The 14,724-nt window shown below is 45.1% G+C and overlaps 1 protein-coding gene across 2 annotated transcripts in view; it reads left to right on the plus strand.

Annotated features, from left to right (window-relative positions):
- Positions 1-14,724, plus strand: part of LOC311108188 (MAP/microtubule affinity-regulating kinase 3-like) — a 109,406-nt gene that overhangs the window by 69,578 nt on the left and 25,104 nt on the right. For both annotated transcript variants that reach the window (XM_084150807.1, XM_084150806.1), the window contains exons 5-9: positions 1,512-1,577; positions 2,220-2,290; positions 3,184-3,240; positions 6,845-7,081; positions 9,664-9,783. In XM_084150807.1, coding sequence (XP_084006933.1) covers positions 1,512-1,577; positions 2,220-2,290; positions 3,184-3,240; positions 6,845-7,081; positions 9,664-9,783 — 551 coding nt within the window. The remainder of the gene's footprint in view (positions 1-1,511; positions 1,578-2,219; positions 2,291-3,183; positions 3,241-6,844; positions 7,082-9,663; positions 9,784-14,724) is intronic.

Below are 14,724 nucleotides of genomic sequence, written 5' to 3' on the forward strand. Positions count from 1 at the left end.
CGAAGTAGCCGCCCTTTACCTTGATGACAGCGTTGCACACTCTTGGCATTTTCTCAACCAGCTTCATGAGGTAGTCACCTGGAATGCATTTCAATTAACAGGTGTGCCTTGCTAAAAGTTAATTTGTGGAATTGATTTCCTTCTTAATGCGTTTGAGCCAATTAGTTGTGTTGTGACAAGGTAGGGTTGGTATACAGAAGATAGCCCTATTTGGTAAAAGACCAAGTCCATATTATGGCAAGAACAGCTCAAATAAGCAAAGAGAAACAACAGCCCATCATTACCTTAAGACATGAAGGTCAGTCAATCCGGAAAATGTTCTTGAAGTGCAGTCGCAAAAACGATCAAGCGCTATGATGAAACTGGCTCTCATGAGGACCGCCACAGGAAAGGAAGACCCAGAGTTACCTCTGCTTTAGAGGATAAGTTCATTAGAGTTACCAGCCTCAGAAATTGCAGCCCAAATAAATGCTTCACAGAGTTCAAGTAACAGACATGTCAACATCAACGGTTCAGACGAGACTGTGTGAATCAGGCCTTCATGGTCAAATTGCTGCAAAGAAACCACTACTAAAGGACACCAATAAGAAGAAGAGACTTGCTTGTGCCAAGAAACACGAGCAATGGACATTAGACCGGTGGATATCTGTCCTTTGGTCTGATGAGTCCAAATTTGAGATATTTGGTTCTAACCGCTGTGTCTTTGTGGGACACAGAGTAGGTGAATGGATTATCTCCGCATGTGTGGTTCCCACCGTGAAGCATGGAGGAGGAGGTGTGATGGTGTGGAGGTGCTTTGCTGGTGACACTGTCTGTGATTTATTTAGAATTCAAGGCAGACTTAACCAGCATGGCTACCACAGCATTCTGCAGTGATGCACCATCCCATCTGGTTTGCGCTTAGTGGGACTATCATTTGTTTTTCAACAGGACAATGACCCAAAACACACCACCAGGCTGTGTAAGGGCTATTTGACCAAGAAGGAGAGTGATGGAGTGCTGCTTCAGATGACCTGGCCTCCACAATCACCTGACCTCAACCCAATTGAGATGGTTTGGGATGAGGTGGACCGCAGAGTGAAGGAAAAGCAGCCAACAAGTGCTCAGCATATGTGGGAACTCCTTCAAGACTGTTGGAAAAGCATTCCAGCTGAAGCTGGTTGAGAGAATGCCAAGAGTGTGCAAAGCTGTCAGAATCTAAAATATTTTTGGTTACTACATGATTCCATATGTGTTATTTCATAGCTTTGATGTCTTCACTATTATTCTACAATGTAGAAAATAGTAAAAAATAAAGAAAAACCCTTGGATGAGTAGGTGTGTCCAAACTTTTGACTGGTACTGTATACTGTCCTGAGGTAACCTGGCTAATATCAATTCAATTCAAAGGGCTTTATTGGCATGGAAACATACTGTATGTTTACATTGTCAAAACTAGTGAAATAGATAATAAACAAAAGTTAAATAATCTCTTGCTCTCTCGCTCTCTCTCTCTCTCTCTCCTTCCACAGTGAAACTGTTTGAGGTGATAGAGACTGAGAAGACTCTCTACCTGGTGATGGAATATGCCAGTGGAGGTAAGCTACTTAGTAATATGAGGTACAGTAAATAGTGTAGTACAGAGTACACTATAATATTTATAATATGCTTTGAGCATAATGCATGAAAAGCTCATAAATATTAAATGGAAGTATTATCATCATGATTCTAACATTATAGTATGACACCCTCCTCTTGAATAGCTACCAGGTGCTACCCTGTGCTAACGCACCTGCTTCAGGCAGTCAAGTTCCTGATGAGTTGCCTGTTAGTAGAATCAGCTGTTTGAGGTGCAGGGCTGGAGCAAAAGCCTGCATAACCAGTAGCTCTCCAGGATCAGGGATGGTCTGACTCCTGCTATTAATATAGTACTTTATAATAACACATAATATTGCCTTACCTAGGACAAATGAGGCTGCCTAACTAGCAGTTTATGCTTTCTTGGCAGTTTCCAGACATATGACTTTACAGTTAATTTGGGGGACTGAGAGGAAGTTGTGGCATGTCTCCATTCAGTCAAAGTTTAACTTAAACTCTCTATCTCTCCCTCTCGCAAACCCCCCCCTTCTCTGCTCTCTTTCTTTCTGTCTCTCACTCTCTCTTCATCCCTGCTCTCTCACTCCCCCACTCTCTCTCTCTCCCCCTCTATCTCTCCCCCCATTTCCCCTTTCTCCTTCCAGGGGAGGTATTTGACTATCTCGTAGCACATGGGAGGATGAAGGAGAAGGAGGCCAGGGCTAAATTTAGACAGGTACCGCAGTGGACTGGATTCAGTCCTACACACGCACGCATGCACACACACACACACACACACACACACACACACACACAGAGAGAGAGAGAATAACTTCTGCCAGTGGACGAGAGCTGCATTATCAACAGCATTTGGTGTGACACTGTAATTTTGATATTACTATATGTATTATACCAGTACATGCATTTATACATATATTATTGTGTTATTTATCTCTAAACGTAGCTCAGTTGGTAGAGCATGGCGCTTGCAAGGCTATGATTGTGGGTTCGATTCTTGGGAGCACCCATACGTTTAAAAAAAATGCACGCAGGACTGTAAGTCGCTTTGGATAAAATTGTCTGCTAAATGGCATATATAGAGACTATGATACTAGATAGAGGATATGGGAGGTTATAACTTCACATTGACCAGCAGGCCTATTATTCATTGAGGAAGAGGCAAAAATGACTGTCACCAAAACAAAGAATCATGTGACTGGAAAAAATATATTACCCCATTCAGTAGTTACATTGATTGTTCTTGTTGTAGTTATAAAGTATGTTATTGACAGTAATCAGTGAATAGCTAGTTCTGTTCAAATCAGCCACTGCTTACCTAGATGGGGAATTCCACCAGATCTGACACGCTGTTCTAGCCACAAGCACGTCCCTGTTGTCCAATCAATGGAGGTCTGAGAAGTGTGGGTGCTGCTGGTGGATTGTTGCTAATTGTCCACACACACACACTCTGAACCCCAAGCTCCTCTGCCATGTGTCAAACTCTGAAATGTCAAGGTCTGCAGTGTCTGTAGTTGTCCCTTGAAGAAGAACCTATGAAACGTCATAGGACAACTGTCTAATAACATGTTCTGACTTGTCATTTTATGGTTTTGGTAAATTCCTTTCCAGATTGTGTCAGCTGTACAGTACTGTCATCAGAAACACATCGTACACAGAGACCTGAAGGTAATGAAGACTTTACGTACACACACACACACACACACACACACACACACACACACACACGTAGGATCTTAATTTGAACCAGTTTGCTACAGCAGGACAATAATCCTGCAGCAACAGGAAATGTGAATTATTATGTGGATTATAATTAATGGACATTTTTGTAAGGATTGATACATTTTCATAAGGGAAAATCAAGAAATTTCAAAGTGGAAATGACAAACTTCAGAAGACTTCTAAACGCTAGAATCACTAAATCAGTCATCATTTGGACAGCTCATTGATTACATTTTTAAAGTCATGCCCCTCTCACTCCTAGACTTTTCCTAAATAAGTGTATTTACCACACTGTTGTTGTTACAATCTTAATATCACAAACAGAACTGGTGTCAAAACGAGTTTTAGCAGGGCATGTCATTTCTTTGAATGGTTTTCCAGGGGAAAAATTACATGCCCTCCTAAAATAGGGTTTCCCCTCCTTCTCCCCACAGTTGAAGGTGCCCAGTTGATAATCACCCCGATAACTGCCTCGAAACTGAACCTAAACTGTACCGAAACTAATTTCACAGATATAACAACAGATGAAATAAATGAAGTAAAGTATGATGGGGGAGAATGGATCTATTCTGATTATTATCTCAAAATGCTATGTACCCTTTATCAGTCCACCGAATCCAAGCAGTTTTATCAGTCTACTTTGGTCTACTTGGAGAACACAGTGAGAGCATGCGTCATTTACAACGGTATTAAGACCAAGACAAATGGATGCAAATTCTGCGTTTGTGCTGCTACAAGATCTGAATGAAAACGACTCGGATGGTGGGGAAGAAATGAATCATGACATCTCTGATATAAGGGTTGGTGTGAGGTGTGACCCAGGTGCGGTGCAGGTTAGACAGTAGGCAGAGATGGTGAAACAAGGATCTTTACTGGTGGTCCCGAAGCCAGGATACAAAACAATGGACTTAACACGAAATAATAAAGGCGGAGCAAATTGGTCTCCAAAAACAGGATGACCGCAAACATACGAAATACTAACTACGACTGAAAACAACAATGAAACAGGGAGAACACTTCTCAAGTACCTGTACATACGTCTCGCGATCAGACACTGATTAGTACTGTTTGGCATCGAGAAACTAGAAGAGAAAACCGAGCAAGGGAATACAGGGAAGTGAGGGCATAAATACACAGGTGAACAGGTAGACAGAGGTGACACCAATAGGATATGATTTTCACAATTTATGAAGCACACTTGGAGCTTATGATGTTTAGGCTACTGATGTTTTCATCATTTGACCGTGCGTCTTGGTGACCGTGCGTCTTGGTGACAGTGCGTCTTGGTGACAGTGCGTCTTGGTGACCGTGCGTCTTGGTGACCGTGCGTCTTGGTGACCGTGCGTCTTGGTGACCGTGCGTCTTGGTGACAGTGCGTCTTGGTGACCGTGCGTCTTGGTTACCATGCGTCTTGGTGACCGTGACCGTGCGTCTTGGTGACCGTGCGTCTTGGTGACCGTGCGTCTTGGTGACCGTGCGTCTTGGTGACCGTGCGTCTTGGTGACAGTGCGTCTTGGTGACCATGCGTCTTGGTGACCGTGACCGTGCGTCTTGGTGACCGTGCGTCTTGGTGACTGTGCGTCTTGGTGACTGTGCGTCTTGGTGACCGTGCGTCTTGGTGACTGTGCGTCTTGGTGACCGTGCGTCTTGGTGACTGTGCGCCTTGGTGGTTAAGGTATTTTTAGTTTCGTCATTAGAAAAATAAGCTGTTACGTGTTTCAACCCATATGATTTCTGTTACATAGTTGGAACAAGTTGGCACTCCACGAATACAAATATATATATTTCTTGTCGTTATAAAATATATTTTTTCTTTGTATTCTTATGTTATCTAAGACCTTCATAAACACAACCAAATGATTATTTTTGTGATATCATATATGAGATATATTAGTTACACTGTAATAATGTTGCAGTCAGAATGAGGGGGGACCTTCGAGGCCCAGCGGTTCCAGTGTTAAACCTCAAATACACTACAAGTTTTACATTTTCTGCATTGCAGGCGGGAAAGTTGTCCTGCAACAGGGTGATCAAATTAAGATCCTACACCTGCACACACGTACCCTGGCACACATACGCGTACCATGACACATACACACACACACACTCTCCTCACTGTTCATAATCACCTCCTACTCCTTTAGCAGGGGTCTCACCGGCTACCACATGGGATGTTGTGTTACCATCCCATAGAGATGTGTGCTTGTGACACAGTGTAGTAGTCTACAGGGCATTACACGCTCTGTTTCCACGCTCTGTTTCCACGCTCTGTTTCCACGCTCTGTTTCCACGCTCTGTTTCCACGCTCTGTTTCCACGCTCTGTTTCCACGCTCTGTTTCCACGCTCTGTTTCCACGCTCTGTTTCCACGCTCTGTTTCCACGCTCTGTTTCCACGATGAGACGTCCTAAATGATGCATGAGCACGAGTGAGAGGGTGCGTAATGGAGAAAGAGAGAGGGGGAGAAGGAGAGAAAGTGGGAGGGAGGAACAGATAGAGATGGATTGAGAAACAGGGGGAGAAGGAGAGAGTGGGAGGGAGGAACAGATAGAGATGGATTGAGAAACAGGGGGAGAAGGAGAGAAAGTGGGAGTGAGGAACAGATAGAGATGGATAGAGAAACAGGGGGAGAAGGAGAGAAAGTGGGAGGGAGGAACAGATAGAGATGGATAGAGAAACAGGGGGAGAAGGAGAGAAAGTGGGAGGGAGGAACAGATAGAGATGGATAGAGAAACAGGGGGAGAAGGAGAGAAAGTGGGAGGGAGGAACAGATAGAGATGGATAGAGATAGGGAGAAGGAGAGTGGAGGAAACAAGAAGAAAGATGTCAGATGCCACGCGTCGGGCAAGGAGGTGGTTGGCATCTTGCTCATCCTCTGTACCTCATTCCCTTCTTTGTCTTCTTCCTCCCCCACTTTCCTGCTCTCCCTCTTGTTCCTCTCCTCTTGTCAACCCCTCTCTCTTCTCTTTCAATCAATCAATCAACATTTATTTATAAAGGCCTTTTTACATCAGCAGATGTCACAAAGTGCTATACAGAAACCCAGCCTAAAACCCCAAACAGCAAGCAATGCAGATGTAGAAGCACGGTGGCTAGGAAAAACTCCCTAGAAAGGCAGAAACCTAGGAAGAAACTATTTTTCATTTCTCCCGTTTGGTCCTCTATCCTCTCTTCATATCTCTCTCTTTCCCCTAATAGCTCTCTTCATTATTTTTCTATCTGCCACATTCAGGTCTGTGAAGTGGGTTAAAAAGAGAGTCTGACAACGTTACTGCCTGTGTAAATGTCGAGTGTGTAGCATGGTGCATCTTGTGTCACACTGAATGATGTCCCCACACACCCCACTTATAGTTCACTAGTTCCGGTGTAACATCCACCCCATCTACATCCTCATTCTTTCATTTGAAAAGGACAACAATGTTCAATGTTTCACATCACTGAAAACATACCACACACAAACACACCCACTTCCACCCCTACTCACTACTTCTCTCTCTCTCTCTCTCTCTCTCTCTCTCTCTCTCTCTCTCCCCCCCACCCACCTCAACCAGGCTGAGAACTTACTCCTGGATGCCGACATGAACATCAAGATTGCCGACTTTGGCTTCAGTAATGAGTTTGTCATGGGAAGTAAGCTGGACACGTTCTGTGGCTCTCCTCCCTACGCCGCCCCCGAGCTGTTCCAGGGGAAGAAGTACGACGGACCAGAGGTGGACGTCTGGAGCCTGGGGGTCATCCTGTACACGCTGGTGTCAGGGTCACTGCCCTTCGATGGTCAGAACCTCAAGGTGTGTGTGTGCATTAACTTTTAACCAGTTCTCTACCCATCTGTCCTAAATGTGCACTTGCTTTAAAAGGAAAGGTGTGTTGTAAGAACTCCATCTAGCCGATGCTTACACTTGCCTACCATGCTCAATGCGTGGCGAAGAGGGCATGATTGCACACTTTGGGAGAAAGGTAGAGAATTGCGACGTCTTTTTCAGTGGCGGTTTGTGCTGTTCAAGATTAGGGAGGACACTTTTTTTTTTAATGAGCATGGCCTTATGGGGTTAAATGCGAAAGACACATTTCGGTTGAATGCATTCAGTTGTGCAACTGACTAGATGTCCTCCTTTCCCTTCCTTTATTTCTATTACAGCATATTGCAGGGTTCCCCAACTGGCGGCATTGTTGGACATAAGACTGTAAAAACACCTGAAAATCAGCTCCAAGTGATTTTAATTTGAAGAAATCCGTTCCCAAGTGTTCCCACGCATAATAGAGAGACATGTGATTGTATAGAAGTATAAGCAAGGTTTGGAACGATTGTGTCTTAGTCAAACATCTGTTTGGGCTCCTTGCGGTCAATTTGCAGTCTACAAATGATTTGTAATTATGTTCCGGCCCCCCCCGACCATCCGCTCAAGAAAGAATCTTCCCGCGGCTGAATCCAGTTGGTGATCCCTGGCATATTGGATGACTGTCATTCGCATTCCATTCACCCAGCTCAATGTAACATCGATAGGTTTAGGCTACTACATGATACTCGAACTCTCCCAATACCCATCATGAGGTTGCTACAACCTAGCCTACGAATGAACGTTTACAACGTAAGTGCACAGGTTGAGAAACAAATTGTAGTAATCAAAGTGACAGTGACACATTCAATACCGCATTGCACACTCTTGCCTGCATCTAGCTGATCATTAATCCAAACAGTTTTGCAACTAAAACACCAGTTTCTATTGGATAAATTCAGGTAGGTCCCTCCACGTTGCGTTCCGTTAAAAATATTATTTGCTACAGAATCGGCGGAATGAATACACCCTTGATCACCCGCACACGCAGTTCACTTTCTTTGCTCGTTGTATAATCCCTTGTCGCATCTACGCGCTCTCCTTCTCTCACAACAGCTGTCTGTGACCAGGCGCAAAAAACTTCCCCAAGCCAAACCTTCATACCATAACACACAGCCTACACCGTCACCATATTAACGTTATAGTCAACAACCTAGAACTAACATGTTAGTAAACCCACAATCCAATCCATGTGTACAATCACGCAGTACAGTGTACAGCAAGCGGTTACACCGGCGGGCCCCGGTGGCAATACATTTATACAACTGAAAGCTTAACTTGACTTGGAAGAGTTGCAGTGTTAGATAGCCTTAGCCAGGTAGCTAACATACATAGCATTCCTCTCTGAGTCAGGTTGTTGAGTAGGCCAAATTGGCTGCATTAGCTAAGTGAAAGGTAATCGAAGAAGAAAAAAATATACAATGAAATATAGCTAGCTCTCTCGCTCGCTCTGCTGCTTCTCCTTCATTTTTGAAGAAATTAATTTGTTCAAAACTGTTCAACTATTTTCTTTTTTCTCTGAATCAACTACTCACCACACTGTATGCACTGAAGTGCTAGCTAGCTGTAGCTTATGCTTTCATTATCTGATCCTTTGATTGGATGGACATGATGTTAGTTTATACAGCAGGAGCTCTGATGGGTTGGAGGACGTCCTCCGGAAGTTGTAATTATGAATGTGTAAGTCTATGGAAGGGGGTGAGAACCATGAGACTCCTAGGTTTTGTATTGAAGTCATTGTACCCAGAGGAGGACGGAAAATAGCTGTCCTCTGGCTACACCATGGTGCTACCCTATAGGGTGCTGTTGAGGCTACTGTAGACCTTCATTGCAAAACAGTGTGATTTAATGGTGACGTGAATATATTTAGTGTAGTTTTATCTAAAAAGGATAACTTTTTTAATGTTTCACTATTTTAAAAGATGGTCCTCCCCCCTCCTGATATCCTCTGTAGGAGCTGAGAGAGCTTTGTCTGAGGGGGAAATAACGTATCTGCTTCAACATGTCAACCGACTGACCCCTGACCTCTAACACCTGACCCTACCTTTAACCTCTCCTCTCTATTTCCACCTATAGGAGCTGAGAGGGCATGTTTTGGGGGGGGGGGGATACCGTATCCCCTTCTACATGTCCACCGACTGACCCCTGACCTTTAACCCCTGACCCTACCTTTAACCTCTCCTCTCTACCTCTCCCTATAGGTATTTGGTATTTTATTAGGATCCCCATTAGCTGTTGCGAAAGCAGCAGCTACTCTTCCTGGGGTCCACACAAAACATGAAACATGACATAATACAGAACATTAATAGACAAGAACCGCTCAAGGACAGAAAGACATAAATGTAAAAATGGCACACAAAGCTTACATATCAATACATACACAAAGGAGCTGAGAGCGTGTTTTGGGGTAGCTGATTCATTTGGGGGGGGGGAAATACCTTATCCCCTTCTACATGTCCACCAACTGACCCTAACCCCTGACCCTTAACCCCCGACCCTACCTTTTAACCTCTCCTCTCTATCTCCCACTATAGGAGCTGAGAGAGCGTGTTCTAAGGGGTAAATACCGTATCCCTTTCTACATGTCCACCGACTGTGAAAACCTCCTCAAGCGCTTCCTGGTGCTCAACCCAGCCAAGCGCGGGACACTCGAGGTGAGGGAGGAAGGCCAAAATGTAAATATGTTTTACCCTTATTACTTTTGTTTTACTTCGCCGTCCAGCCCTCTGGCACGGACTCCTTCCTTCTTTTCGTCACTCCTGCCTGGATTCTACCTGTGTGGAGATGCATGGCATGCAGGGTTTGAAAACCACACCTGAATGTGGTCGCACACACATACATGCACACACACACACACACCTCTTCCCACTGCTAAAGTAGATTTCCCTCTGCTAGATGCACATGCACTCATGCACGCGCACGTATACAGAAACACACACACACACACACACCCACACCACCCCCCCACCCCCCACATACAGCATTCTGTGCTTTTGTGTACATACTTGTATTTATCTGACCTTTGATCTAATCAAATCAAATGTTATTTGTCAAATGCTTGGTAAACAACAGGTGTAGACTAACAGTGAAATGCTTACTGACGGGCCCTTCCCAACAATGCAGAGGAATTAATACACAATGAGTAACGATAACTTGTCTATATACACGGGGTACCAGTACCGAGTCCATGTGCAGGGGTACGAGGTAATTGAGGTAGATATGTACATATAGGCAGGGGTAAAGTTACTAGGCAACATGCTAGATAATAAGCAGTAGCAGCAGCGTATGTGATGAGTGAAAAGACTGCAAAAATGGGGGTCAATGCCGATAGTCCTGGTCGCTATTGGTTAACTATTTAACTAACTATTTAGCAGTCTTATGGCTTGGGGGTAGAAGCTGTTCAGGGTCCTGTTGGTTCCAGACTTGGTGAATCGGTACCGCTTGCCATGCGGTACCAGAGAGAACAGTCAATGACTTGGGTGGCTGGGGTCTTTTTTAGGGCCTTCCTCTGCCACCGCCTGGTATAGAGGCCCTGGATGGCAGGGGGGGTCGGCCCCAGTGATGTACTGGGCTGTACGCACTACCCTCTGTAGCGCCTTGTGGTTGGATGCCAAGCAGTTGCCATACCAAGCGGTGATGCAGCCAGTCAAGATGCTTTCAATGGTGCAGCTGTAAAACTTTTTGAGGATCTGAGGGCCCATGCCAAATCTATTCAGCCTCCTGAGGGGGACGAGGCATTGTCGTGCCTTCTTTACGACTGTTTTGGTGTGTGTGGACCATGTTAATTCCTTAGTGATGTGGACACAGAGGAACTTGAATCTCTCGACCCGCTCCACTACAGCCCTGTCGATTGTGGATGGGGGGGCGTGCTCACCCCTCGTTTCCTGTAGTCCACGATCAGCTCTTTTGACTTGCTGACGTTGAGGGAGATCAGTGACTAGAGGGGCAGCAGTCCGTTTTGTACCACGTCCCCCAGGCTAGAGAGAAAAAGAAAAGTGTTCCTTTTCTAGTATCTGTGATACACAATGACTAATGCGACACACTGCGGCTAAGCACAGCTAAAGCCAGTATGTGTGTTTCTTCCCTAAGCACTTCACCCAACTAGCTAGGTGTTTGGATACCAAGGGCTCGCTACAGTGGCTGATGGGAACACACACACACACGCTCCTACACTCATCCAACCACCTTGTACCCTCCTGGGTACCCTCCACTTTCCAGTCTATCCAACTCTGCTCTGTCACTGCCCTCCAGGTTTGGGCTCAATGCCATTTCAAGTCAGTCAACTTATATAATAATGGCTCATTTCCAGCAATCCATGAGCTGAATTCCAATTAAATTCCCTGAAATGTCTGAAGCGAAATGGAACAGAGCCCAATCCTGGCTCCCCCACCCTACCAAAGTCAAGTTATCAGATGCTCCCAATTGGAATGGATCCTGGGACGTGTCCGGGTGGTTGCAACGTTACTGGGTGTTGCAGATAGAAATATATGATATAGAGTTGACACGATTCCCTCGTGAGAGAGAAGGATGTCTATTTCTAGCTGAACGTTCTGTAACATTTTCTGCTGAACGTGACCCCAGTAAACGACTCTACTGACCCAAGGTCTTTCTATAGACCCGCCTCCAGGGTTGGGGTCAATTCCATTTCAATTCAGTCAATTCCTGAATTGAAATCTAGACCTGAAGTGTCCGCAGCACTGCTGGTTTTCATCCTTCCCCTATAATCAGGGACTGATTCAGACCTGGTACACTACGGTTCAGTTCATTAGGCAGCAAATGGAAGAAAATGGACTGTTGTCCGTTGAAAAACATTTTCTGTGGTGTGCTCCAATGAACACGACCCAGGTGAGTGACATCTTTGGCCAATCAATCAATTTACTTCCAGAGAAAAAGGAAAACCAGCAATAATGCAGACCTCAAGGCAGTTACTTGACTGCCAGAGTTGGGGACAACTCCAATTAAATTCACTCAAAGAATTGGCCCCAATCTGAATTTAAATGGAATTGATCCCAACCCCTGTTTACTACCCCTGTACTAAAGGATCCATTCTTAACATTCAGGGTGCCAGGCTGGTTCTGCATTCAACAACCCCACTTCCTGGTCTTGCCAAACAAGCCAATGAGAAAGGAGTTGGCCGAAGCAGAAAGAGCCTGGCACATACAGTGGGGGAAAAAAGTATTTAGTCAGCCACCAATTGTGCAAGTTCTCCCACTTAAAAAGATGAGAGAGGCCTGTAATTTTCATCATAGGTACACGTCAACTATGACAGACAAATTGAGAGAAAAAAATCCAGAAAATCACATTGTAGGATTTTTAATGAATTTATTTGCAAATTATGGTGGAAAATAAGTATTTGGTCACCTACAAACAAGCAAGATTTCTGGCTCTCACAGACCTGTAACTTCTTCTTTAAGAGGCTCCTCTGTCCTCCACTCGTTACCTGTATTAATGGCACCTGTTTGAACTTGTTATCAGTATAAAAGACACCTGTCCACAACCTCAAACAGTCACACTCCAAACTCCACTATGGCCAAGACCAAAGAGCTGTCAAAGGACACCAGAAACAAAATTGTAGTCCTGCACCAGGCTGGGAAGACTGAATCTGCAATAGGTAAGCAGCTTGGTTTGAAGAAATCAACTGTGGGAGCAATTATTAGGAAATGGAAGACATACAAGACCACTGATAATCTCCCTCGATCTGGGGCTCCACGCAAGATCTCACCCCGTGGGGTCAAAATGATCACAAGAACGGTGAGCAAAAATCCCAGAACCACACGGGGGGACCTAGTGAATGACCTGCAGAGAGCTGGGACCAAAGTAACAAAGCCTACCATCAGTAACACACTACGCCGCCAGGGACTCAAATCCTGCAGTGCCAGATGTCCAGGCCCGTCTGAAGTTTGCTAGAGTGCATTTGGATGATCCAGAAGAGGATTGGGAGAATGTCATATGGTCAGATGAAACCAAAATAGAACTTTTTGGTAAAAACTCAACTCGTCGTGTTTGGAGGACAAAGAATGCTGAGTTGCATCCAAAGAACACCATACCTACTGTGAAGCATGGGGGTGGAAACATAATGATTTGGGGCTGTTTTTCTGCAAAGGGACCAGGACGACTGATCCGTGTAAAGGAAAGAATGAATGGGGTCATGTATCGTGAGATTTTGAGTGAAAACCTCCTTCCATCAGCAAGGGCATTGAAGATGAAACGTGGCTGGGTCTTTCAGCATGACAATGATCCCAAACACACTGCCCGGGCAACGAAGGAGTGGCTTCGTAAGAAGCATTTCAAGGTCCTGGAGTGGCCTAGCCAGTCTCCAGATCTCAACCCCATAGAAAATCTTTGGAGGGAGTTGAAAGTCCGTGTTGCCCAGTGACAGCCCCAAAACATCACTGCTCTAGAGGAGATCTGCATGGAGGAATGGGCCAAAATACCAGCAACAGTGTGTGAAAACCTTTGACCTGTGTCATTGCCAACAAAGGGTATATAACAAAGTATTGAGAAACTTTTGTTATTGACCAAATACTTATTTTCCACCATAATTTGCAAATAAATTCATAAAAAATCCTACAATGTGATTTTCTGGATTTTTTTTTCTCATTTTGTCTGTCATAGTTGACGTGTACCTATGATGAAAATGTGTGTCAAGGCACAGATTGTGTCAAGGCACAGATCTGGGGAAGGGTACCAAAAAATGTCTGCAGCATTGAAGGTCCTCAAGAACACAGTGGCCTCCATCATTCTTAAATAGAAGAAGTTTGGAACCACCAAGACTCTTCCTAGAGCTGGCCTCCTGGCCAAACTGAGCAATAGGGGGAGATGGGCCGTGGTCAGGGAGGTGGCCAAAAACCCGATGGTCACTCTGACAGAGCTCCAGAGTTCCTCTGTAGAGATGGGAGAACCTTCCAGAAGGACAACCATCTCTGCAGCACTCCACCAATCAGGCCTTAATCGCAGTGGCCAGACGGAAGCCATTCCTCAGTAAAAGGCACATGACGGCCCACTTGGAGTTTGCCAAGAGGCACCTAAAGGACTCTGACCTGAGAAACAAGATTCTCTGGTCTGATGAAACCAAGATTGAACTCTTTTGGCCTGAATGCCAAACGTCATGTCTGGAGGAAACCTGGCACCATCCCTATGGTGAAGCATGGTGGTGGCAGCATCATGCTGTGGGGATGTTTTTCAGTGGCAGGGACTTGGAGACTAGTCAGGAATGAGGGAAAGATGAACGGAGCAAAGTACAGAGAGATCATTGATGCAAACCTACTCCAGAGCGCTCAGGACCTCAGACTGGGGTGAAGGTTCACCTTCCAACATGACAACAACCCTAAGCACACAGCCAAGATAACGCAGGAGTGGCTTCGGGACAAGTCTCTCAATGTCCTTGAGTGGCCCAGCCAGAGCCCGGACTTGAACCTGATCGAACATCTCTGGAGAGACCTGAAAATAGCTGTGCAGCAATGCTCCCCATCCAACCTGAGGATCTGCAGAGAAAAATGGGAGAAACTCCCCAAATACATGTGTGCCAAGCTTGTAGCATCATACCGAAGAAGAATCTAGGCTGTAATCGCTGCCAAAGGTGCTTCAACAAAGTA

This window comes from Coregonus lavaretus (genome assembly GCF_964263955.1).
Source record: "Coregonus lavaretus genome assembly, chromosome: 33".
In the NCBI taxonomy this organism is placed as follows: Eukaryota; Metazoa; Chordata; class Actinopteri; order Salmoniformes; family Salmonidae; genus Coregonus; species Coregonus lavaretus.